The sequence below is a fragment of the Camponotus vicinus genome, unplaced genomic scaffold (genome assembly GCF_025532165.1).
Source record: "Camponotus vicinus isolate PSW18456_S1 unplaced genomic scaffold, iyCamVici1.0 SCAF_2, whole genome shotgun sequence".
In the NCBI taxonomy this organism is placed as follows: Eukaryota; Metazoa; Arthropoda; class Insecta; order Hymenoptera; family Formicidae; genus Camponotus; species Camponotus vicinus.
In genome coordinates, this window is record NW_028141956.1 from 26,046,908 (window position 1) to 26,074,599 (window position 27,692).

Here is a 27,692-nt window from a genome sequence, read left to right on the forward strand (position 1 = left end):
GTACAAATCTTTATAAATAATATATATATATATATATATATATATATATATATATATATATATATATATATGTAATAGAAAATTATCTAAATCTCAACTTAAAATTAAAATTCCAAAATGTACTGAAAAAATCTAGAAATTAAAAAAAATTAGGAAAAATTCAGAAAAAAGCATAATATACAAAACAATCAACTACTTTTAATTTTTTAAAGTTCTGTATATTATACAAAATAATATATTTTATAATTTTTTTTATCATACTAGCAAAATTAAGCAAATATTGTAGTATACCATAAAGAAAGGCTGATTATAAAAGTGTGTAATCAATATATAAATAGTTATATAAATTTATTATATAAATATATTGAGACCTAAATACTATATTTATTTTGTAGTGATAATGAAATATCATGTGACAATAAATATTTTACTTATTTATTATATATCTAAAATAAATTGTAACTGTAAAATCGTAATCTTTTTCTCCTTCTCGTTCAAAGAAATTATTTATATAATAATTTCCATCGGAAAATTTTTCAATTATTATCTATTATAATTTATAATATTACTTATTTAGAATTATTTATTCAATATTTTAAATACAAAACATTAAACAATTACAGCTAAAGAAAGAAAAAAAAATATATATATAGACTAACAAAATAAAGTATAGTAATAATAGGTAACAATCAAATAGAGCTGTTGATTAATTTATTAATTCATGAATAAATGCAAGAATTATAAAAAAAAGTAAAGTTTTTTAAATCTTATAATTCTTAATTATTCTATTAGTTTTGAATGACAGTGCTGTGTTCTTCAAAGAGATAAAAGCTTCTTTGTATTCTCCAAATTTTTTAAATGAAATATTGTGTTTTTCAAATTTTTTTATGAAATATTATAAATCATGAAACATACTTATTAAAGACCTGAAATACAATTGCAATTATACAAATCTAAACAAATCTTTGGAAAATGTAATGTGACAATATGGAATAATGTATAATTTAATAATATATAATATAATATGGCACCAACAATTAATCAACATCTACTCTAGTACTCATACTGTTCAAAGTTGCATAATTTCATTTAATTGTAAATCAGGAGAAACTAGAAGAGATTAAATATATAAAAAATTGATGTTATAATGGAATTCATTATATATATATATATATATATATATATATATATATATATATATATATATATATATATTTTTTTTTTTTTTTTTTTTTTTAATATCAAACAAGAGATTTACACATATCTGAATATGGACATAAAGGCATTTTATTAATTCTATTATACATCATTTTTTTTATATACTTAACTTCTTCTAGTTTGCATCTTCTGATTTACAATTAAATGAAATTATGCATATATCGTGCAATGTAACTAGTCAATCCAGCATTTATATCAGCAATGAGCATTTTCTTAATCGTAGGCTCACTGACATTGAAAAATGAGACTAAAGTTATATTAAAAAAAAAATAGAACTATATAATATACTTTTTTATAAATTGAATAATATTAGTTTTATTTGATTAATACTAATTATTTCAAGATAATTTTTACATTTTTATTTCATATTCTTTTGAAAAGTGGAATACTCATCTTTCTTTAATCATATGTTTCCAGAACGTCTGCTAAATGTTCATTATCTCTTGGTTTCTTAAATTGTTTCCTTCTATTAACAGGCTTTTTTCGTTTAATTGGTGCTGGCTTTTTGAGTCCATGATCTTGCATTGATCTAATACCTTGTTTCTCAAGATATTCATCTATTTTCTGATCATCCATGGCATCTACTGCAACAGCTCTCCACAACTTCTGAAATTCTTCATCTATAGGGAACTGTGCCGTCTTATCATTATAAAAGACAATCTTTTTCTTATCGAGCGGCCGTGTAATGTATAAAATTTCATTTTGTAAACTCTGAAATATATTATGTAATTAATATTTTTAATATGTGTAATTAATATATATTTGTCAAGACAAATTGCTACAAGATAGATTTCTACATATGTTTTACCTTTAAATGTTTATCACAGTGTGGCAAACTCTCCTGTATATCTTCCAATAATATACCACCAAGGCCCTTTAAATCATGTTGTTTTAAAAGCCTTAATAAAGACTTCTTATCTTTTATTTTATACATAGGTTTAAAGGCAAATCTACTATCCGATGTTACTTCAATTTTAGGATTTTTTAATAAAGCTTCAGTTTGCAGCCATTGTTTAACCTGAAAATACAAGGAAAAACAACTTGCTTTAAATGAAGAAATAACATAAAAATATAAATACATAAAAATAATCAATATTTAAAATTAAATATAAATTACATGATTATATAACACGACACAATGCAACACAACAAAATATCTTTCTGTAATATAATTAATAAATAGATTCATTCACATAAACTTATATAATATATAAAACAAATATGTTTATACTTATAAAAGAATATTTTGTCATGCTATGCTGTGTCATATAGTACAAATCATCATTTACTTTTGATCCAACATCTAATTGATTAGTTTCATCTAAAATCTCTTCCAACGTTAATGGATGATCATCTCCATCCTGATGTCTTGCTTTCATGTGCTTCACTATCTTTGCTAATACACCAAACTTGTATTGCGTACTACCAGTCATGGTCTTATAATTGACCATATCCAATTTAGGACCCGTAGATATGGACGATACTTTAAGTTTCTTCTTTGGTGGTTCATTTTTCTTTGGCGCTTCATCTTTTGTAGTTTCTTTCTCTAGTTTCCTTTTTTCAACTCTACAATTACACATAAAATATATATATAAGATACATATATAGATTTTTGAATAAATAATATAAATATTTTGATACGTGAGGTTACAAGTACGATATTATGAGATGAGCACTATATATTTATATCTCACAATTATGAGCAGAAATAATTAAAACGAAATTAAATTACACTAAATTCCTATAAATTATGATTGAATTATACAATTTAATCCATATATATATGATGTGTACATTGGTTAAACAATCACATAATAGAACAAGATGAATACACTCACATTGGTGTGGTTAGAGCACGTTTTTTGAAGAGCTCTCGCTCTCTAAGTAAAGCTGGATCCATTATGTTACAAATTTATATAACATTCATGCGTTTTACGATCGTTTATTTCATAAAATTATTGTACACTATCACTTATGTTAACTTCTCACCGGATCTGACAGCCACTGAACTGACTGAATGCTGGCATGAAAGCATGTGTATTGCGCATGACACGACTGTGGCTACGGTCAGGCAGACGCTCTGGATGCTTTGAAACGTCTTCCCGACCGCAGCCTCTGTTTAAAGATTGTCGTGCTACAGGTTGCTTACAGGTATTAATTTCTGCAAAAAAATAAATCTTTGTATGAGAAGATACGAAGATACTTTTATCACGCTGTGGGAGCAGATCATTGGCATTGCTGCTTATCACACAAGGTTTATATCTTTTATTTATTCAGGTATGTATAACGATATGGCCGATGGGTATTTAGATTGAATCTTTGTAAGATACAATCTGCATATATAATATATTAAAAGAATCATAAAAAGGTTATTTCTAGTTTCTAGTTGAATATACACACACACATACATATATATATGCAATACTAATTATAAATATATAAAAGAATAGAGATTAAAGATGTATATGGTTTTAATTAAATTAATAATATATAAAAGAATAGAGGTTAAATAGAGGTTTGTATTAAAATTTATTCTTTCTAACGTAATTTCTCTTAAATATCGCAATTTCTATTTAATATAAAATAAAAATATATACTTTATAAATGTGAAGCAAAGAAAAAGAGACAAAGTAATGCACAAGCAAATATAACATCAGACGTAATTTAAATCTCTTATCATGAACTTAAACAATACTATATTCTTTTGCAAAAGTAATTATCCTCCGTTACGTATGTTCTCTATCAAAGTAGTTCGAAAATCTTACTCATGAGAGAGAGTACAATTGAATTAACCAATCAGGACAAAGATTGCTTTTTTGTTCTGATTGGTTAATTTAATTGTACTCTTCTATGAGTAGGATTTTCGAACGCACCTTAAATGATACCAGCCATGATACTTTTATCGCGCAGTCTCATAAAAGGCGCGAAAACTATCGGAACGTGTCGAACGTTGCAGAAATAACTTTTGTCATCAGATCGCCCTTTTTCGCCGCAAAGAATTCATTTTCGATTATTTCTGACAGAACACGATAACAAGAGGAAAGAGAGAGAGACGAAAAGTATAAAAATTGGCGGAATTTGGCGGCAAGACGCGATCAGATCTGATTGGCGGCTAATGGTTTGGGCGCGAAATGCCGGCCAATGAGACACCGATTGAGATAATTTGGCTGCGTAAAGTGTTCAGTCCTTCCTCCTTCGTTCGCCGAAATAGAGCTATCTGTTGGCATTAATCTCGACGTTAGAAATTCTACAGCTACCAAAAACACGATGCCGTTGTACGAATGTACTAAGGAAAACGTCAAGCACTTCGAAGATATGTCGTTGTATGTGAGTGTCGTGTATTCATTATATTATTTGTTATATTAGAGTACGCTATTTCAATATATATACATTGAAGGAAAATGACAAAGAATATATATAAAAGAATGGAGATTAAAGATGTATAATATTAATTAAATTAATAATATGTAAAAGAATAGAGGTTAAAGATGTATATGGTATTAATTAAACTAATAATATATACAAGAACAGAGAAATTAAAGATGTATATTATTAAATTAATAATATATAAAAGAATAGAGAGATTAAAACTGTATACCATTAATTAAATTAATAATATATAAAAGAATAGAGATTAAAGATGTATATGGTATTAATGAAATTAATAAGATATAAAAGAATAGAGAGATTATAAATGTATGTGGTTTTAATTAAATTAATAATACATAAAAGAATAGAGATTAAATATATATTTGGTATTAATTAAATTAATAATATATAAAAGAGTAGAGAGTAAAAATACATATAGTATTAATTAAATTAAAAATATACAAAAGAATTTAGAAAAAAATAAAGATATATATTGATTAAAGTGATTCTCTCTCTCTCTCTCTACATTTAGAGAAACTGAAATAAAGTCAGTATTTAATTATGAATAACAAAAAGAGAGGAAAATAGTTATATCATACAGTATATTTTTATATTTAAAATCTTTTGATTGTATTCTTAAGTTAAAGGCTTAGCATATTCTATTTAGCCAATGAAATGACCGCACAATATTTTAAAATTATACCGAAGATCGATCTATGTACAAAGTATAGTACTAGGTTTTCGGTCAGTAAAGATAATTTTTTTGAACATAAGAATTTACTATATAATAAATATTGGCCACTATAAAAAATGCATTTTTATTCATATCTAGGATAATTTCTGAGGATATTTTCGTGATTCTGAACATGATGTGGACGTCTTTCGAGCGACACAGCACACGCGGCTTGCATTTATTGCGCACTTGGTATTATGACTTTCACGTCGAAGAGCTTTGACTTAAACCCAAATCTGTGAATTTATTTTTCGTCAGCTGTGAACGGCAAATCACCCATAAATTACAACAAATATTGCATCGCAGGTATATGTGAATTTGTTTAATAATAGATTGCTTTTTATTATCTCATTTAATAAAATTCTATATGATCAGATCATCAAATTATAATCAAATATTATTATATTCTTTTATATTTCTTAATAAAATAATTTTATTCTTTTAAAATACATTTTTGAGGCAAATAAACAATATAATCGACATCCAGATAATTGAGATTTTTATTTTTTTTTGGTGAACTTTGTAATGTATTCAATATCCAAAAAAAAGAGTTTGAAAAAGAGTTTTTTGAAATTTTTGAAGAAGATTACTAATGTGTAATGTTTTTTAGCAAGTAAATTAGTAACTTTTATCAAATATCTTCGATATTAGCCTTTATTCAAGCCTTTAGTCAAATCGCAAATATATTTGTTAAATTAGAGGAATGCTATCGCGCCAAAATAATAATGTAATAACGTAGAAACAAACATTAATGCTTTTTGTCAAAACTTCTGACGAACTTTAACAACGACTTGCACCTTTTGACACGTTAGCGTCATCTCGCCGCACTTTGAACTTTTTCAGGAAGGATTTCCATAATTCGCCAGCGCGGACGTATAAAGTTGACCGTCCGACCGCTTAAAACCTCGACGAAGAAACTTATTCGAGCAACGAGCGAAGACGCGTCGCGCATATATTAGATGAGACTGTTTGCGACGCTGCGCTTTTTCCGGTAAGTTATACCTTATTCTTATGAATTTTCCGGCAAAGAGAACCTTACGCATGCATGTAATATCGGATACTATTACCATCAAGACTAAAACGACATTACTTGCTATATCATAGCATATGAAAATTAATAAATATTTTAAGATAAATATTCTGTTTCGTCTAATGATTATTTAAGTATACAAAACAATAACATATCTAAAAATTCCTTGTTTTTCTGAATTTCTGTGTTTGTTAAAATAATTATAATTTTAAAAATTAGAAGAGACTGATAATTAATATATTAATTAAGAAACTTTGTTATCAAAAAATTTATTTTTCCAACATGGATAGTAAAATATATATTTGAGATTATTAATATGATAAAATTCATAAATTGATTTTAGATTCTATATTACAAAATAAAAATTTTATTTTATGACATAATATATGACATGACATATATGATATGATACATGATGACCATGTAGAATAAAATTTAAATAATAAGCAATATAGCATACTCTTGCTATATATGTATATCATAGAGTAAAATTTTTTTATTTTGCAATATAAATTTAATTTAGGGTCGCATATAAGATTCAAGACAAGAATCATAATTTTAAAAATTAGAAGACTAATAATTAATATATTAATTAATTAAGAAATTGTGTTATCAAAAAATTTATTTTTCCAACATGGATAGTAAAATGTTTGAGATTATTAATATGATAAAATTAATATGATAAATTGATCTTAGAATCTATATTACAAAATAAAAATTTTATTTTATGATATATGACATGACGTACATACATATATGATATGATACATGACGATCATGTAGAATATTCGTCAAAATATCGTATTAATATTAAACATTTTTGAACACTTAATCTTTTCTTGGTCTTGAGTGAATCTTTGTAGTAAAAATCTAGTTTTGTATCGTATTTAGTTTTGTATTTGTGTTTTATCTTGATTTTTATCAATGAGTTTTGTCTGATACCAAACAATTATTTAAAATAATATTTAATATATAATCTTTATAATATATAATAATTTAAGACAATTATTACTATTTATATCATCTTCCCAAAACTCTCTCTCTCTCTCTCTCTCTCTCTCTCTCTCTCTCTCTCTCTCTCTCTCTCTCTCTCTCTCTCCATGTATATATATATATATGTTACTTGCACGAAAAGGCAGTTGCATATAATGATTCCAGAATGTACATGCAGCTCATACGCATACACTATCAGAAAACTGCGTAAATATGCTATATATAAAGTTTTTTTATAGCTAAATGATTGTGTAAAATTGTATATCATTTATTTTATTATATTAATTGTTTTTAAGTTTATTAATATAAATGTTTTTATTTATTAAATAAAATATTTATTTTATTTATTAAATAAAAGTTTGTATAATATAATGATTTTTCTCATCTAATTTATAAATACATATATATATTTTAGCTTTCTTTAAAAGCCAATCTTGATAAGATCAATAACTTTAACAATCTTAATTTTGATATTGTCTTGATAACTAATTAAAAAACTTGTCTTGGTCTTGTTTCGAATTTCGACAAGACAAAACAATATGAAAAGTTTTTTGAAAAGTATCTCGTGCAATCTAATCTGATTAATCAATTCTGATTGATCAATTGATCGATCAAACGCTTGCAACAAAGCATTTGTAATGTTGGCATTAAATTCCATTTAGATGAAATGCACTCTTTCTCTGTGAATATATGTATTATAAACACACATCGTGCTCGCACAAGTAGTGAGCGAAATTGCTCGTGAACTCTTTCGTTTTTTCTATAAAATTCATAAATTCCATAAAATCCATCGCGCTTATTTGTCAGATGTCATATGTGCCGAGTGGATCGTAGAATATCTCTAGTAAAAGTATGAACACTGTCCGTCATTAATAAAGACCGCTTCAGATAATATATTTTAAATATAAAGCTAAAAAATAAATAATAAAATATAAAATATATTTTAAACAAGATTAGCATTTTTTATGTAAAATTGCTGATTAACTTATAAAATTACGAATATTCTTTATTTATCAATATATACAACAATAAATTTAATTTTTCTTCTTCTATTGCTAATTTTTCTCTCTATTACAAATGGCGAATCAACAGTATCCACACTAGAGGTACTCTAGTGGATGGCTTCTTGCGACCGCATCTTCCTCACGTTATTCTTCGTCGCAATGTAATAAAGTGTGCGTCGCGTGTGATCAACATCACGAATGCCGTAAAGTGTCGCGTGATCATAACTGTGTTTTCGGGTTTCAGACATCACGGACTGAATTGTATATTTTCTGCATTATTCTTTCGTCATAATGTAATAAAGTACGTGACACGCTGAGAGTGGTATGTCTTGCAAAATACCGCACAATCATTATATTCTAATTAATAGTGCTTGCGCGATCGTATGTTTTCACAAATAAATTGCAACAACCCATAGTAAAAAGAAAGCAACGGACGTAATAATAAAACTTACTTAGGGTAAATAGTAAATTTTTATTTGCTGTTTGTGTAATTAATCATTTATTCCTGTGATAATCGCATCTGACGTATTTTTTTTCTATGCTTTATTTTAATAGAATTTAATGAAATATATCTAAAATTTGTCACGTTAAAAATACTTAAAATAATGTTATTACTAATATTACTAAATATTTGTAATACTTATTATGTATATGTATATAATATTTTTAACATGTTCATGATTGATAATTATTTAGAGTATTCATTTTAAAAAATTAAATTTTTAATTAAATCAATTAAATTAATTAAATTAAATTAATTAATTTTTTATTAAAAGATTATGTTTACAAACAATTCTTCGGAAATTATATAATTAGTTTATTAAATATTTACTTAAAAAAATACAAATATAAAAATTAATTATACATTCAATAATTATTACATACATGGAATATTAATAATTGTTTTTGACATTTCCGTATAATTTGGATACACTTTTATTTTATAGTGATTGTGTTACAACTTTATCATTATACATCACCTCTCAGAACGTAAATTATTGTTTACATTAATTTTTGAGGCAATAAATAATAGTAATCGTCTTAAAATTTTACGTTTCTATCAGAAATTTTCAATTGTGTTACAATAGCTCATTTTATTGTCGCTCATTTTATATTCGTACCGATTATATATCTTGATGATGTATTGTTTCAATATGCGTATGGATCGTCGTGCTCGAATCGAATCGATCATTAACGAAGTTGCGAGCGAAAGTATACTTGCGCGCCGATTTAATGCCGGTCTATCGGCATCTACATCGGTGACGGTATCGGTAGCGGTGTGACGCCAGTCAGCAGGTGCGCGAAATATTTCCGAGACGAACACGCGCGCCGCGACTATCGTAACATGCGCGTTAAACGTACGCTTCCATCCCGAACTACTGTGGTGAAGCACGAGGGTGTGACAGAGAAAGAGAGAGAAAGAGAAAGAGAGAGAGAAAGGGAGAGAGGCTGGAGGATGCTCGCGCGCGTCGGTGGTGGCGGAAGTCGCGACAGAGGGAGAGCGGATCGAGAGCGAGAGCGCTGCAATGCATCGAGGGAAGGGCGAGGAATGGCTGGGGTGGCTGCTGGTTAAAGGGGTCCACGAGCGAAAGAGGAAGGGAGAGAAACGAGAGGGATTCAGAGGGTGGGAGTGGTAAGTGGGGAAGAGAGAAGACGAGAGGGATGCTGGGGCGGTTCAGGCGAGACCGAGTTCACGCCAAGTAGAGTACGACAGTTTGTGTCAGACTACGGAGCTCGAAAGATGCTCCCGGTTGTTCACGAGACGGGTGGACCACCCTCGTCGCGACGACGGTGTCGCGCCATCGCGGTCTCTCTCGGTATCGTCGCGTCGGCCGTTCGCGAAGAAGCCGAAAAGAACGCGGGAAACAGCGGTGCCGGTAGGATCAGCAGATCAACATCTACTGCCACGATGATGACTATGGCCTTAACCGTTCTTTTGATCCTGGTGCCCGCGGTGTTTCCAGACAAGATTTCCATTGGTGAGTGTTTGCGTGCTATATATATATGTATATCGTTGCTTATACGCGATGCCGTGTTTTCCGGATGGTACTGAGCTCATAGCTATAGATGTTTCGTGAGAGACGCGCCGAGTCGAGTGCTCGCCGGGCTCAGCCTCCTCATCGAGCACGTCTGCCGTCGGCAGAAGGGTTACTGAACTCGCAGATGCATATAGCCGTACGCAAACATACCATTCGCTTATGCATTCTAAATACTAGCGTAGTATGTTCCATCAATAATATCGGCTTCCTCTTTGATGCAGCGTCACGTCGATTGCGATTCCAATAGAAAAGGGTGCTCATAAATAGTTTCGCAATATATGATCACTACTACTACGATTGCTACTTCATCAGTGCCATTATCTCAATCAAGGTGTGCATAATGACAATGTTTGAAATTACATTTCACACAATTGCACGATAGTGTAATACTTGAGATATTTATTTATGCGCAAATGATATATTGCGAAATATTAGTAAAAGTAGGAGAATAATAAAACAGAAATTCTGTGTCTATACAAAATGATATAATGATCAAAAGAATGTTTTCTATTTCGTGCGTTGTTTATTTGTGTTTGCGTATTGGTATCGTTATGAAAACGCGGTATGAAATATAGCTAAAATCCATTTTTTTTAAATATCCAATACTCTCTCTTCTCTTTTTTGTCGTTACTCTTTTTCATGAAAAACAAATGATATTTTTAAGCTGATTATTTAAAACAATTTTCGAATTTTTTCTGCTTATTTTTATTCATTTACATTTTTTACCATTGCGATTACATATCATGTGTGAATAACATAAATTTAATAGACATTTCTTATGCAAAAGTTATATTAAATCAAAGTTATATCAGAGAATAAATTAATCGTATGTTTTTGTGCAATATGTGGCATTTCCGTAAATTGAGCAAATTATTGATTTTAATTTTCCAAGTATTCTATTTGTTGTTTTTGTAAAAATTTCCTTCTTATGATTTATGCGGCTATGTATTATTCTCAATTGTTTTACATTTATTCTGATTTATATATGTTCTGATATTTACATATTTTTATATATATTTAAAAAATTTTGCTTTATATACAATATATTCTCTTTAGAATATATCTGCAATTTCAAAGAATCTACTAATGTAAAAATATACTTAATAGAATCAATTGAATCAAATAGAACCTTTAAATTCTTCATTTTAAAAAGAGAGTTAAAGGAATATCGTTCGTCTTTATCATTTTTTTAAATCTCTAGTTTTACGAGCAATACGAATTGCTCTTATATATAGATGATTTAGTTTCAACGAATGCGGTTTCAATCAATTCCTTTTTACGATCTAAAAAATGAGAAGATAAGAAAATAAGAAAGTAAAGGGAATACGTAAAAAGAAGAGACGAACGATTGCTAAAGTTTCTCATTAGAGGAATTGACTTTCACATATCATAGCGATCTCGAATGCTGATCTCACGCACAAAAGTTTTTTCCTCAGGCAGCAGCCAAAATTTATAGAAAAAAAACCGTAAAGCGCGTTTTTACAAGCGACCGTAACGATATTCGAAAAATATACAAATGGTATAAATACTGCTGGGCGCAGTTTGCCCCGTTCTGATAAATATTGGAAGCTTACAAAATATTTTTTTTTCATCGTCAATAACATCGTTGAATATTTAACTTTTTACGTACTTTTGCAATACGTTTATTTATATTTCAACATACGACTCGCGCAAATATTGTCGAGGCTCGCATCATTACCAATATTATAGATACAAACATTTTATATTTTTCGCGACCGCCTGTTTTCGATGGATATGATATTACGATATTTGATGTGTACTCAACATGGTTGCGTTACATTGCAGCGGAATATATCGACACGTCGAGATTGCAGTACGCATATATATAATAGAGTAATAGAGGTTAATCAATTGATTGTACCAGCGCGTTTGTTTGAGATATGTACTTTAACATATAAATACTCGATATTTTTAATCCGATATGTATTGCTAGATCTCCATAACACAGCTTATATTCTATTATATTACATTATCTTCTGTAGCTGAAAATTAGTTTCATCGATGTTAATTGATCAGTTTGAATTGTGAAGCCGTGTGTTATTTAACCCTGAAATTATAATTGGATGAATATTTACATGATTTATCTGTAAGTTTTACTTTCCATAATGTTAAAGTAATTACAGTTATCACTATAATATAAGTCATTTATTATGTGGGAGTAAACAAGTCGCAAGAACAGATTTTACGATACCCGTAAAACTCGTATAATAAATAGAGATGTTTTTTTAAATAATTACATGTTTTCAAAAAAAAATACCTTACACTTTTGTACAATTTTTGGGCACAAAACAGCGTGGAAATAACGCTATTGAAATAATATCGTAACAAATAAAGCGGTGCAATTTAATCGATTTTATAAATGTGCATCTGCTCGCTCATGCCCGAAAATCGAAGCGTATTGTAATTAAATTGCGCCATCAAAAAGCGTTTAACGCGGTCCGTATGAATTGTGCAAAACATTACTACCTCGATGGATTACCGCGCGCGAACATTTGCCGTCGTTCTTCCGTCCTCATGAAATATTCCGTCTCTCACCAGGCTCGTCGACGTTCTCGTTCTCTTCCTTTCTTCTCAGTTGGCTCTTTCGTCGATCAGAAATCCTTCGACAAAGTCCATCGCTTGTAAAACGGTGAATGATGCTCGTTTAAAAGCTCGGCGGATTATCGCCATTGCCGATTTTAACGGACGTGAGCGATAGCCCAAATGGCGAGAAATAGAGAAACTAGTGGAAAACTGAAAGAGAGACAGGCAGGTTTAGGGTTGTGCTGGAGTGGAGGAAAGAAAGGGTATGGTGAAGCACGTTGAGTGAGCAGTGAATAATGAATGTCTATAGAAATGAGACGGCATTTCTCTTCTGCAGTTATGCGAATGAGGAAAAACCGACGCGGCGAATAAGTCGATGAAAAGACAAGAAAGTTGTGGCAGACGGGAGGCGATTTGACGATTGTGACATTGCGACACAGGGATGACAGGAAATATAATGGTACGCAGAGAGGGTTCGTTGCTTCGTGTTTAAATTATACTATGGCGCGTGCCGCGTTTCTCCTCGTCGCGTGAAGGATGCTCCGTTATTTTTCAAAAATACTGTACGTAGCTGTATACTTTTAGTAGAATTACGCGAAAGGGATAGTGAAAACATATCGGAGAGAGAGAGGAAAATAGGCAGTTGACCCCAATTTACGACGCATCGGATATCAACGCTCTAGTTAACATCAGTGCGATGCATACGCGTCGTTGGCGCGTTTTTTCATTAAAGCTGTAAAATTAATGCGCACGCAAGCATACATTTGTAAAAGCGAGTTTTAGATTTTGTTTTTCGCGTTTAAAACTATATTACTATAAAGTAATACTGAAATAGTACCAAGCAATTGTGTATCTCGCAAATAATTATTTTTCGCTTGACCGAGTAAAGGAAACACGAGTCCCATAATTTTTACAAAAATTCGTTTCAGTGTGATAAAATATTGAAATATATGAATAATATTGTAGTAGAAAAATTCCAAAGATGATTACAATATCATGTATGGTAACGATTGAAGTTTCGGGCTATGAAAGATTCCTCCCTTTGCGAAATTTAAAATGTGTACGATAGTATTTAATAGTAAAAGGATTAATTAAAAATTTTTTTAGCTGCAATCGGCAGTCAATATTTTTTTCTTTTGTCGATTAAGGCCATTGAGAATATTAATATTTTTGTGACGTAAAAAGTGATTTTCAGAAAATGTATAAAATTGATTTCGATTAATAAAATTATATTTCGAGTTTGGATACATATTTTCAAAGATCTTGAAAAATAAAAGAAAATTTCTATTCATAAGAAATTGTGTTAATCGCGCAATATTCTGGAAATCGAAACTTTTTTCTTATATTTTTCTCCATATCTAATATACTTTAAAATTTCATTTTGAAATGGTCCTGCAAAAATACATTTACATATATACTCTTCCTATTAAAAAAATTACATTCTTCAATTATTGGCATTTAAACCTGATATTAAATAGACTCATTTTCTGCCAAATTTTTATGTTTTTCTGAAAGAAATAAATTGCAGAAATCGAATATATATGTGCGAATAATATACTTCTCTCTGTAGATGGTTAGAGATTATTAAAAGATTTAATCGAGTGACAGAGAGAGAGAGAGAGAAGGAGAGAGAGAGAGTACTCGGCGGAACTCTAAGCGTTCTTGGTATGTGATTGATATATACTCAGAATGCGCGTCCACTGGCCGTATCATGGTACACGGTTGAAGATACCGGCGTGTGATGCCTTTGTGAAGGAAGGCAAGGGCATCTACCACTCAAGCAGACCCGTCGGTCGCCTAATGCGATTAATAGCATGATGCTGCCAGACAAGGGAGACAGAACCGTAGCCTTTCCATCGCCTGCGCCTTGCCGTGCACACTGTCGAAGAATTTGCCTCCCGTTACCAGAAGCCGGCAGATAGGAAGGCGAAATCGAATTTTCGTGCGTCCGAGATATTGCGCGAGTTAAAATGAGAGTCAGAGTGAGAGGGAGAAAGAGAGAGAGAGAGAGAGAGAGAGGAAAAGGGAAATTCTTGCCGCTACACCGTCGAAGTATCCCCTATCGCTGTTTGAGTACGGCGAGCGATTTAATGGTCAAACGGTCGAAATGAGTTCTCAAAACTATGCGGGCAATTTTCTTACTTCTCGATATACGTAAGAAAAAAGTTATATTTTATTGCGTAACCATTATTATACATATTTCGCTATAATATAAATCTCTATATCTTTCGTTAGTAAAATGGACGTTGAAACTTTGTTAAGAGTCAAAATGTTAAGAGTGTATCCTTTTTGAGATTTGAAATGTGTGTCTAGTTTTTTTGCTAAGCATATTTATACATATACAGATCCGGGAAGATATGAAAATTAAATTTAAAGAGCTATGGGAGGAATGAATTAGCGTCGATGTTCGCGTTGCAAGAATTTCCCTATTATCCTTATTGCGATATCGGTACAAAGGAGAAGCGTTCGACGCCGGGACGTTGAAACGTCGGAATGTCTCATGCATGGTGCATCCGACTGCCAATTTATTGTTCGCATAATCGCGCGCAATCGCGGGCCGCGTTATTCGAACGGCCGTGTAATGCCAAGCCGAGCCGCACTGTGTTTCTATAATTGATGCATTGCCCTCCCTATTATAGAATGACAAAACCGCCGGTTCGTATACGGTCATCGACGCGTATTTCGCCGGGGTTGAACACGACGCGGTATGCCCCCCTCTGCGAATCGAGCCCTATAGCATACCATCGGTATTCGCGCACAGAAACCTTCGCATTCTGTGTGTTAAAGCTATTAATATAGAAATTCGAGGCCGCGAATTTGCGAAATTTACCGCGGCCGAAGATTCCGCGGTTTCATTTCTACAGCGCAATCGGGTTTCGGATGATCTGCTTCACTGGCGTATATTTCGAGCCGCTATTGACCATCGCTGAATGAGTGCCTTACGATAAATTTGTATTATTTTCGGATCATTAATTAGTATTAAAGTTATACATGGAGAAATGTTTCGCATATAAAAGTACGTGCATTTAAAATCGCGTGTCCCCCGCCACGAAAAGAGGATTATACGGCTTTATTGCGGCATGAAAATAAAAATCGGCGAGATAATCTGTAGCGTGTATCTCGGTTATGTAGTATTTATACGATAGCTCTATTAATTTCTATTTCTTCGGACATAATGCAAGTATTACGCGATTTACTAGAATCTGATAAATCGTATTGTAATAGCAAGTAAATTGGATTCTAAGTGAAGAACACTGATTTACTTCCGTTCTCTTCGATTTGGTCTACTAATTCTCTTGGACGCCACGAAACAATTACTCTTGCGCCCCATGGCTATAATTTACTTGGGTCGTGAGTTTTAACTTCAATCCAATTTACCCTGCAATCCTCGTAACCTGTGACTACACCTACTGTTGAAAAGATATTATAAAATTTAAAACTTTTGCAAAACTTTGTAAGAAATGCTAAAGAAAGAGGGAAAGGGAGTAACAATACAATTGTATTTTCATAACAATTACAGAGTTTTGCAAAATCCCATGGAATAGGTTTTGGTTTACGGTTAGTATCAAAATCGATGCCTGCTTCAACGATTTTGTATAATTATATTTTGAAACACACACACACATACACACACTCATATGTACATTTGAACATCTTGTATGTACAATATATTGTACAATATATGCTGTCAAGCTGTCTGGTTGTTGAGCATCAATGTCGATGAAACGCATATCCATTCGTGTCGAGGAATAACGTTACCCTGTCGTCATGTATGCACCCTACGGTGCCAAGCTGTAGACTATACCCACCATTACTATCGTTGCGGCAATAGCAGCAGCATAGAAGCATCAGAGACGACCGCGAGTAATCCGATATTACCGAGCCGCTTTTCCTCATGGAGCCTGATACGTCTTCATAGGAAACGTCGTAAGGGCGTTTTCAACCAATAGGGGTTTATTGTTACGAAAAGCATATTTACTATTGTATTCGCACAACACTCTCGCGGTACCTGTATCTATCGCTATATAAAGTTATTTTTCTCGTGTCGTATATAGAAAAAGCAATTATTTCTGTTGCATGTACTCTTTCCTTTATTAATTCCTGTACATGTTTTCTCCTCGAACTATTTGTGTTTGTTTAGAAGATATGGTTATTTTTTTGAAGATGTATTGCTCTCCAATATATATCATTTACCTTTACAGATAAATAGAGAAATGTTAAATATTGAATATGAAGTTTGCTTAGAAAATGAAAAAATATTATATCGCCTAGGTAGCCATTGCGTATGATATTCGATCGATTTTCTTTTTTTGTTGCGTTTCGAAACTTCATACTGTTATTTTCACAAGAGTGGCTCACGCATCTCGCTCGAATATTTTTCGAACATGTGTGCACGTGCATGTTTGCTTGCGATGCAACATGTATCCATCTATCGCACATGGGAATAACGTTACTGTTAGGTACAAGTCCGCATACGTGTCTTCTCTTCGCATGGATACGCGAATACCGCATATACGTTATCCATGATAGCTCGCAGTGGAAAATGTCAGTGGCTCGACCACCGAATGCAACCACCTCTACAATACCGCAGTAAACACTTGGAGGATGTCTGACCAATAGTCTGTAACAAACGCACAGAATACTATTGCTTTCACGACGATATTATATTTATATGCATTAAAATTATCATAATAGTGACTCGTTGAATGAAACAGTAATATATTTTTGTTATTTATAAAGAATAGAAGTAAAAAAGAAATACAAAATCCACTTGTTTTGTTTTGACGGCAGAAACTACGTGTATTCTTTCATAAAGAATTTTATACCATTTTAAAATAATTATAGATACATAAATTTTATTTTTATTTTTATTCTATATAATTTATTCTATAAATTTTATTTTTATTTTTATTCTATATAATTTATTCTATAAATTTTAATTTTATTTTTATTCTATATGCATAATTCTATTCACATATATCTGACGCGTTCATTATTCATCATTATGCTTTTTACAAGGGCGTCTGAAGTAAAGAATTTATATTCTCCGCTATAAAAACATTTTTTTTTTATACTCCGTTTTGTGGCCAAGATGAGACGATTAAAAAATTCGAGATTCAAGATTAGAGCGGTACGCGAGAAAATTCCTCGGAGATAACTCGCCACGATTACGTAAGATATCGTACCGTCTGCCGCGAAGATTGTGAAGGGGTTAGTAGAGTCGGTGTGGGATATCGCGCGGTAAGAGTAGCGGGAAATAAAAAAGACGAAGTAGAAAAGGCTTCGGTGGAATCAAGTTGGGGCGGAAGTAACGCGGGAGCAAGTAGTAATGTCATAGACCGACTTGGAGACGTTTGCACAGGAAGCCAGACTAGATGGAAGGGAAAGAAGGGTGAAAGTGAACCACGAGAAGGAGTGAGAGCAGGGATAGATCGGCAGACGAATAAATAGGATAGGGAAAAGGAGAGACACGAATAGATGGATAGATAGGCGAGCGGAAAAAGGGGAAAAAATTACCATGAAAGTCGACGGAGGCGAGAAGCATGCGGAAAGAGACTCCATAGAGAGTAAGGGAGACATAAGGCGCGTGGGAGCTTTCTTGGAGGAACGTCAAAACGTATAGAGAAAGAGAGAGAGGACGGTGAACCGGGTAAGCGAAGAGGTGGCGAGAGACGGAGATACGTCAGTGGTTGCGTGAGGAAATAGTAGAGAAACGAGCAGAAACGGGACAGGGATAAGGGGATCGATGCTTGACTCCCCGTCGGGGGTTGGTATACCTATATCCTTCTCTGCTCTTCTGGCCCGGTGGCTTCCAGAACCGCTACCGACGCCACACGGCCATTTGCCAGCTTCTTCTTGCTCGGATCCGGGACGGTTATTAAAACTCGCGTGGCCCGAGTCCTCCGAGCCCCGTCACCGGTTACGGTGGGAGGAAAGGGAGCGAGAGGGAGGCTGAAGTTTTCCTTACTTCCGATTCTTTGCCGGAATTTAATTAAGGCCGCGACAAGGAGCGCAACATCGTTTCGAAGAGATCGGCCGGTTCGTCGCCTTTATAATATCGTGCTTATATTACCTGACACCATCGCGTTATCACGAACCGATTAATGCCCGAGGAAGTAATACGTCGTCCGCGTGCAAGAACACTGTATTGTCGTCATACGATGCTCCGGTATCACCTTCTTGTGTTTGTACTCGAGTCACGTACCTCGAGAATTCTCGTGGCTGCTGATAGTCGCTTGTCCAAGAAATAGACGTAGCATATGCTGGAATGCATAATATCTCATTTCTTCGCAAGGTATAACTTGCGCCTTGAAATCTTATTATTATGTATTCGCGTATGATTATTTTATTAAGAATAAAGTGAAGAAAATAAATCAAAATCTCCAATATATGTATATACACATATATATATATTTTTATTTATTTCCTTTATTTTTAATAAAATAATGAGTATAGAAACAATATGCATCTCTATTTCTATTTATTATAAATTTTTAAAAAAGCAATTTTTTGTTCTCCGTGGCTAAAGTATTAACTTATGATCGCTGTCGTGTTTAAGAAAGAAACAGCTATTATGTATAGACGAAAAAGAAATCATTTTCCGGCCATCGTGAATCGACCGATGTGCAAGAATCTCCATTCAAGTTTAGACGAGAGTGTATGAAAGCAGAAATAAACGGAAACGGGAAGCGCGGAAGAGATTCACGCGCGCCCCTTTTGAGAGAGGCGGCATGCTTCATGTTGAAGAAGAACATCCCAAAAGCTGGCGTCCCAGTCGTAATTTTCTCGCTTTGGTGACTCTGTTATGAGTTACCCGGCGGGTTGGCGCGGAACGACCAAAATCCCTCTTGGCAGACCACTGCGGCTAGGGAACATGACAGGGATGCGCCATCCTCCCTTAGAGCGGAAAGAGGGGCCCTTGCGGACCACATTACTGTTCCGCGCGCGATATTCGTATTTACACGCCATATGTCAGGATGTCCAAAGTGGCTCGCGATACATGTTCTGTGGAAGGTCTCGAAACACGAGATCGAGCCGTCACGCAGGCTTAACGTCCGTGCGCGCGCCGTTACCCAAGGGGTCCGCAAATATTTATCAGTACACAGGATTTCGGTTTTCCGATCTTGAACGTTGCAGGATATTCGACGTCTGATGGATAAAGCCGGAGAGGAATGCGACGTCTAGAGGATAACTTTCGAAAATATAGGCGCAATATAACATCTGTAGCAACCCTTAGCAATAACTATAATTATTTATGTAAAAGACTTTATAGTAATGTATTTTGAACATATGCTAATGTCACATCGTGTCGATATGTTGTGATAATGAACGAGGCAATGGACGGATCTCTAAGTTAAACGTTAACACAATCACTTACGTTATTTCGCGTTTTATCACGTATAAAATATCGCACTGCAAGATGCTCTATTAAGGAATGGAAAACATAATGATAGGCTAACGTTAGTATATAATTCCACGATAAATCAACAACGAAGAGCTCATGTAGGTTGATATTAGTGCCATAACGAGTATTGCCACATTGTTTCTGCCAACCGAGTGGTATTTACTCTAAGTGCCTCTCTCGCGGGGAGAATGAGTATTCTTGTAATAGCGGCAGAATTTGGCGTAGCGCATAAGCTTTTATCGTAAAGCTGCGAACGAGATAGAGAGTGAGCAGTATCCGGCCGGTGGCCTTTAATGGCGGAGATTATCTAAGATAGTAGATATCGCGCGGAGAGTAAATTCCATGGATGGCCAAGACTCTACACGGCCGGAGGATATTTCCTACGATATTTTATCGCCCACCGTGCGTGATACGACGGCCCATTAATCCTGTTCTTGTTTCTGGACTCCCGTCTCTGTCTCTCTCTCTCTCTTTCTACCTTTTTCTTCTTTTCCGTATCATCTCTCCTTTCTCGTCGCGTTTGAATCGCCTTCCTCTCTTCTTTGCTCTCTCCGTGACTGTCCTCAGTCGGAAAGATGATAGCAGGGCCATGGAAACAGTTTGTTACGCGGCACCAAAAAGGCGCGATGTGAGAGAAACAGACCGGGAGGGAAAGAGAAACAAAAGGAAAAAGTGAGAGAGAAGGAGGCTTGCGCTTTTCGGGACGGTTAATATTTTTAAGAACCTTCTCTCTTCTTCCTTCGTAGGAAAGTAAACTACGAGACTGAAATGCTCCCTGAATCATCCGAGACAACTTTATTTGCGACCGTCATACCAGCTTCGGCAACTATATACTACGTCTTTTCGCATCTCAATATATATATAATAACGTCATAAATGTCATTCGCAACTTTTCGATCATGTGCCCTGAAAAAATGTATATATATATATATATATATATATATATATATATATATATATATGTATTTATATATATCTGACACATATATGCACATATTCCGTCTGGAAATTGACATTACACTTTTATGCGATGCCGTTTCAAAAAGTCGCACGGGCATCTTGAAGCTGCGGGACTCTGGGACCATTGAGACTTTGCATATTGTTACCACAAATTCTCAGTCGTAGCGTGCACGTTCTACATATTGTTTCCACAAATTCCAACGCGGGTCCGACCAGAGATCCCAGATGGACTATATTTCCGGGCCGGAAAGAGTACCCAAAAGTACGTTAAACAAGAATAATACCGGTGCATTCAAGATCAAGCGGTTAAAATACAGAAAATTAAATAGCTTTATAGCGGCGTGGAGGCGGATAGAAGAGAAAAGAGACCTTATATTTCGCATGTGCGACCATTGCTGGCGCGATGCGTGCGGGTTGTTTCGCGTTTTGCGTTTCCCGTATGTAATGGAAGGTTAACTCGCGAGTTACAAGCACAGCAAAGTTGACTCCGGTTTTGCCTTTAGCGGCGGATTAGTGCGGCTTCGCTAGGATTCACGGCGGCGCTTAATCATTTTCATTGCCCTCGGTATGCTGCCATCTCGAGAACGCGGAGGATGAGGCATCGGGTGGTGGGATTGGGTTTGAAGAGGGAAGCCGAAACTCTCAACGGCCGTCTGTCGCTGCTGCGTCGTCTACAGACGACGTAGGGAGTGTTCCTGCAATCGAATTATCACATAGATGCTGGAAAAACGGCATAAACTTTTAACCGATATGCAGCAATCTCAGAAAATTTTACCCCAACGCGCTCTTCGCTCTTTATGAACTATTCTTCCCGTGGAATACAGTGAAACTCTAACATTTTATATTAAACATATATATATTTTTCATATAATTATTAAATATTTTATATCGATAAAATAAAATACTCTTTTCTCCTTTTTTTCTCGTTCTACCTTAAAGCAACTTTTTTTTATATAAAAAAAAAATAAATATATAATAAATAAATCTGTGAAAGAGGAAATAGGATGTTATTAAAAAATTAGATATTTTTGTATCAAGCGTACATAAAATTATGTGCTTGTCTGATATTAATAATAAGTCATTTTACACTGATTATACATAATTAAATATCATTTGAGATTCTATTGCTAAATAAAGAATGACATGTGCATGTTGAAAGACCTCGTATTATTTTTTCTTTTATTTTTATATAAGCCAATAGATTCATCTCTTGAAAGACATCGAAGACGCAAAAAGACTTAATTATTTTTGCGGGATACCAGTTAATAAGCGGGTGCGTTTCAGCTGTCTTGTGCTGTTTCGTGCGCGTGGTGGCGAGTTAACTCGCGAGTTAACTCGCGAGTTACAGCACCGCCGATGTCTCTGATTTTGCCTTTGGTGCCGGATTAGAGCGGCTTTGCTGAGATTCAGAGTGGCGCTTAATCATTTTCATTGCTCTTGGTACATTGCCGTTCCTAGAGGTGGGTGAGCAAGATGGTGACGAAAGTGGGGAAGATAGGGGGAGATGATAAAATTTAGTCTTAGCTCTAGGATCCTGTGGTAGGAGAGATACGAGAATAACGCAAACAGTGGCTGAAGACTGCAAATGTCTGCGAGAGATATCGTCCGCATTCTATTCGTGCAGATCGAAAAAGGAGTCCGGGGATTCCAGCAGTAAGCGATGATTTTTTTTCGAGTCGATGCGTTTTTTCACATTTGCATATGCATCTCTACGGTATTTAAGTTGAAAGTATAAGCGAACATTGAGGTGTAACTGAGCATCGTTAGGACGTTTGTTGGATATAAAATTGCGACGTGATATTTAAAGAGCGATAATGCACGTCGGAATAAAATACACAAGTACCGCAAGAAATATGTATCCGGCGCACTCTTTATGGCGATATATGACCAGGATTTCCTCTGGGATCGTATACACGGTAAAAGACACAACTTTGCTGCAGTTTGAAATTGTATTCGAAAAAAATCATCGCAAACTAAGCTTGAGCATCGAATGATTTTCAAATGACAAATATTTGACAATTATCTTAAAGGTAGAAAGTTCAAAGCACAAAAATAGGCTAATGAGCATTTAGGAACATTATTCCATTTGGTAGACAATAGTATGTGAGAAAGAGAGAGATTTCTGTCTCTCTTTTTTACTAATTTTAAATTATATATAATAAGGAATTGAAAACACGCTCCAACTATTACATCGCTGCAAGAATAAAAATATTAACGCAAATCAATATTGTTTCTTGTTGATATTAATCAATATTATTTCTTCTTGTTTGTTTTTAATATTAAAATATTTTCCGAATTATTTTTGCTTTCGAGATCTATCAAAATGCAAAATTTAGTGCTCATAGTTTAACTTATTGTTAGAAAATTGGATCAAATACGTAGCAATTGGTTGCTATAATATATTAAAATAATTAATAATAAAATAAACGTATTAAAAAATTAAAGCATTAAAAAATTAAAGCATTAAAAAATTAATTTTTCTTTTTTTAATATTAAATTATTCTCTCTCTCTCTCTCTCTCTCTCTCTCTCTCTATATATATATATATATATATATATATATATATATATATATATATATAATGGTTAATTATAATTATTTTATTACAAATATATTTTTCCAGTACTTTTTAGATTATAAGATATATAAAATATTTTATATGTGTTATTATACTATGATATATAAGGTGATCATATCATGAAGATAAGTGAGCAATTAATTTTACAATAAATAAATTAATAAATTAATTAATAAAGTTATATTGCTTAGCTCATGATTGCTCTATTACCGTTTGATACTTCCTTGAACTTTTCATCTTCTTTTGTTTGTCCTCTTCCTTTGCTGCTTCTGCATGACATTTACATGAGCCTCTCTGCAGAAATACGATTAATCGTATACTAATTATCAAAATATGATGATAGCGTAGCATTTTATCGGCATGCTCAATGTTAATCGTATATCATGCAAATTTTATTTTTTATATTACAATGGAAAAATCACTTTGAGAGATAATACGATGACACATGTACGCAAAACGAAGGTCTCACATTGCTATGTTTTTGTTCGAGTCTCGTCGCGCGGAGAATAACAAGGTGATCAGTTGTAAACAATAACACGATATATGATACATGTTCTATGCGGAATGTATCATGCTATTATTTAGTTAACCTTGTCAATTGTTTTGTTGTCATTCGCCCGAGACTCGAGTAGGAAGATAGCGAGACTCGCAATGTGTGTGTGTTGTCGTATCTTTTGAAGTATGTGAATTTCGAGTTCTCCTATTGTAATATATAATAAAATTAGCATAATGTGCGATTAACGTCGAGAGTGTCGATATAGAATGTCGCGTGATTATGTATTTTAGAATAATTAGTACATACGTGTCTGATCATAATTAATCGTATTTTCGCGAGTGAGTGTCTTATATGTGTCTTGAAGAAACAGCAAAAGATAAATAAAAGAGGAAGAGGAGAAAATCCAGAAGGACATCGGATGGCGGAGCAATCAATGAAATAAGTATTATATGATTTTATTAATTTATTTATTATTTGTAAAATTAATTCGCTCGCTTATCTTCGTGATATTAATGAATCACATCACATCAGTGTGTAAATATAATGTATATAAAATATTCTAAATCTTAATCTGAAATACTTAAAATATTTATAATTAATCATATATATAGCATTTTAATATCTCTTTTATATTTAGAATCCCTTAGATAATTTATACAGTAGTTTAATAATTATGCACTTTAAAATTTTCTTTAATCTGGTACTTCTTTTATGAAAAATCAAATTCGACTAGATAGCATATTGGGGTTACTGTTTAAAGTGTTATTGTTGTTCTTTATTTTTACGATATCGATATAATCGCGGTATTTCTTTTATCTGTACTTTTTAATATACTTTTTATTCATAAACGCGTAAAAGGTTTTTAGTTTGTATAATCGTTGCAACAATCCAAGCAGCCGTTAAGAAATTTCTGTGAAAAGCGGCGACCCAAAACTTTATCTAATACGAATTCATACGCATAGTTTCTTCGTATGAATTCCTAAGTAGGCCATGCTATATCCTAGCGAGAAGCTGACTATTGCGCGGCTGTAGATATCAAGAGCTGTTTTGGATTCGCAGCGAAACCGCGTAGGATATCGGGATGAGGTCGGTAGAAGGGGACGACAGAAGTAGGTTCGGATGAGAAAAAGGTGATGTTGCAGGCGGGATGAGAAGAGAGGGGTGAAAGGGATGAAGTCGTGTGTATGAAGGAAGAGGCACTCGGGATCGCGTTTTGTATCGCAGCAAGATAGCAAAGTTTTCCACCAGCGCGTACATACATATTTGCCGCATCGGGGAAAGAGAAAGAGAAAAGGATGAGAAAAGAAAGGTCGGCATCCCGGAGCAAGCGGCGAAGATTGAAATAAGGAGGTTAAAAAAAGAAAGACAAAGAGAGTAAGCATGGGCGTCGGTATTTAAATAATCGCAAAACAGTTATATTTTTCGAGGATTTTGAGATTTAAGAAACGTAAACGTATACGCGAAAAAAAACAAAGCTGAAAAAATATTTCTGTATTATTACTCGACTGTCATTTTTTTCTTTTTCTTTTTAACAAATCGCGACCAACGGTAATAATAGGAAAATATCGCGGAGACTGCTGCTGTTGCTGCTGTTTCTCGTTTGAACAAGTAACAAGGCGTGAAATTACGAGTAGCATTATCTCGGAGTGCGATTGGCAGCGTTCGCTTGCGGGGGCAGCCGCGAGGGGAAAAACCGGTGAGATAAAATGATAAATCTGAATGTTTATTTGGTCTAGAAATTTTCGGGCAAACGCGACAATGAAAATTTTAATGACTTCCTGCGGATGCTCGCGTCTCCAAGTACTTGCCGAGTCTGCGCCTCTGATATAGGTGGGGAGGGACCAGGTTGGAAGGAACCCAGAGAGGAGCAGACTGCTCGCGAAGGGATGTCTCTTCACCCTTTCCTCCACCTTCCTTGGAAATTATAATCGCGCCACTTACCGCGGCACGGCTCGCTCGTTTCTACGTTTCTCTTTCCGTCTCTCTTTCTCTCGTCTCTCTCTTTCACTAGCGCAGTCTATCTTTGCAAGCCGTTGATTTCGTTCCGCGGTAATTGTGTTTACGGAACGACACGCGAGTTACAGGGCTTTGTAATTCCATGGAATTGTCGGCCCTTCGTCGAGCCGTCAGGGGAGATCAGAGTATCCTCTCTCTCTCTCTTTCTCTCTTTCTCTCTCTCGTGAAATAGTAGAATGTCCATGTGTTTTTCGGTGGGTGGATTTTGTACCGAAATGTGCTTTCTAGCGGAAACGTAAAGTCTGCCGTTTTGATACGTGTTCGGGAATTGTTACGAGAAACTGCGCCAAAGTGAAGACTCCCGCGGGAAAGATATAAACTTCGAGTCGCTTAACGTTGCGGGGAAGGAATTAGCTTAGATTCCAACGAGATACGTATGTAAAACGAGAAACGAGAAAATAGGGAAAAACAAGGACGAGATACAGCCCTCCACGATAAGAATGTGTATCACGCAAAGCAAAACATTTTCGAGCGCGTTGTCCTAATACGCGAAGTAAAATTTAGTTTCGCGAAAAGAAGTTGTATCTCTCTTTCTTTTTTTTTAAGATCTCGCGCGCACGGTATATTAAAAGTGCTTTTAAGGCGAAAGAGTTGATAATGCGCGCCGTAAATTACTTTTGGCCCTGAGAGCTTTTTGCAAAAAAACATCATGCCCAAAGTCGCGCACGTCGTTTCGCGTACGCGCTGGTTGCTCCGAAGTATCGTAAATAAATTCAAGTCACCCCTCTCCGTGATCGATAAGTTGAAACTACACGATACTTCACGGTTGTGCAGGTTTAAAGGCATGATGTAGTCTCCCGTTTTCGGTGGCCCGGACGTTTTTACAAATTTTATACGAAATAAAGAGCGACGAGAGAGATGGCCGCTGAGCGTTTCGGAGTCTACTCGGTCGCGTAATGGTACCTTTAATGGCATCGAGATTGAAATAAATATCCTAAAGTCGTTAAAGCCTATAGCAAACGACTTTATTTTACGTCTTCCAGCATATTATATCGCATCCGCCATATCATCTGGCTGAGATACGCAAAGATGTTTATTCCGTTACGATGCTTGATCAATAGCTCATAACGTGCCTCCATTTACGATCAATCGTTATCGTGGCATGTATCGGCCATCGCTAAATTTACATTTCTATATGCGACTTAGTTACACTTATCGATTCGACGGAAATCGCGGTGATGTAAGCCTGCGGCTGTTTGAAATCGACCCAATGTTATTTGGACGGAATCACGATACGATCGGAGCTCTTGTTTTTACGCGTCACCGTTCGGCCCACGTTGTGTTTCCATCGTATAAACCACGATTTG

General features: G+C 34.2%; 2 protein-coding genes and 1 pseudogene across 8 annotated transcripts in view; 2 read left to right on the forward strand and 1 right to left on the reverse strand.

The window, feature by feature from the left end:
* Positions 1-1,503: 1,503 nt before the first annotated feature.
* Positions 1,504-3,944, reverse strand: Tfiiebeta (transcription factor IIEbeta). Of its 2 annotated transcripts, XM_083091764.1 has the most exons (5): positions 3,816-3,944; positions 3,057-3,379; positions 2,508-2,784; positions 2,027-2,236; positions 1,504-1,929 (listed from the first exon to the last, which is right to left on the reverse strand). In XM_083091764.1, the coding sequence occupies exons 2-5, from the start codon at positions 3,116-3,118 to the stop codon at positions 1,618-1,620; spliced, it is 861 nt and encodes a 286-aa protein (XP_082947890.1). In that variant the 5' UTR covers positions 3,119-3,379; positions 3,816-3,944; the 3' UTR covers positions 1,504-1,617. The 2 variants fall into 2 exon arrangements, with proteins under 2 accessions (XP_082947890.1, XP_082947891.1); XM_083091765.1 differs by lacking the exon at positions 3,816-3,944 and having other exon boundaries at positions 3,057-3,390.
* A 436-nt stretch (positions 3,945-4,380) lies between these two features.
* Positions 4,381-7,519, forward strand: LOC145967211 (uncharacterized; annotated as a pseudogene). The gene is made up of 4 exons (XR_014437309.1): positions 4,381-4,538; positions 5,420-5,626; positions 6,164-6,311; positions 7,486-7,519. The product of XR_014437309.1 is annotated as an uncharacterized LOC145967211 (transcript).
* Positions 7,520-9,984: 2,465 nt separating this feature from the next.
* Glurib (Glutamate receptor IB) overlaps positions 9,985-27,692 on the forward strand; it is a 237,272-nt gene continuing 219,564 nt past the window's right edge. For 2 of the 5 annotated variants that reach the window (XR_014437301.1, XM_083091753.1), the window contains exon 1: positions 9,985-10,326. Coding sequence is in view for 4 of the 5 variants with exons in the window: in XM_083091753.1 (XP_082947879.1) it covers positions 10,089-10,326 (238 nt within the window). In the remaining variant the exon portion in view is untranslated. The remainder of the gene's footprint in view (positions 10,327-27,692) is intronic. The other 3 variants (XM_083091754.1, XM_083091755.1, XM_083091756.1) reach the window with 3 other exon arrangements.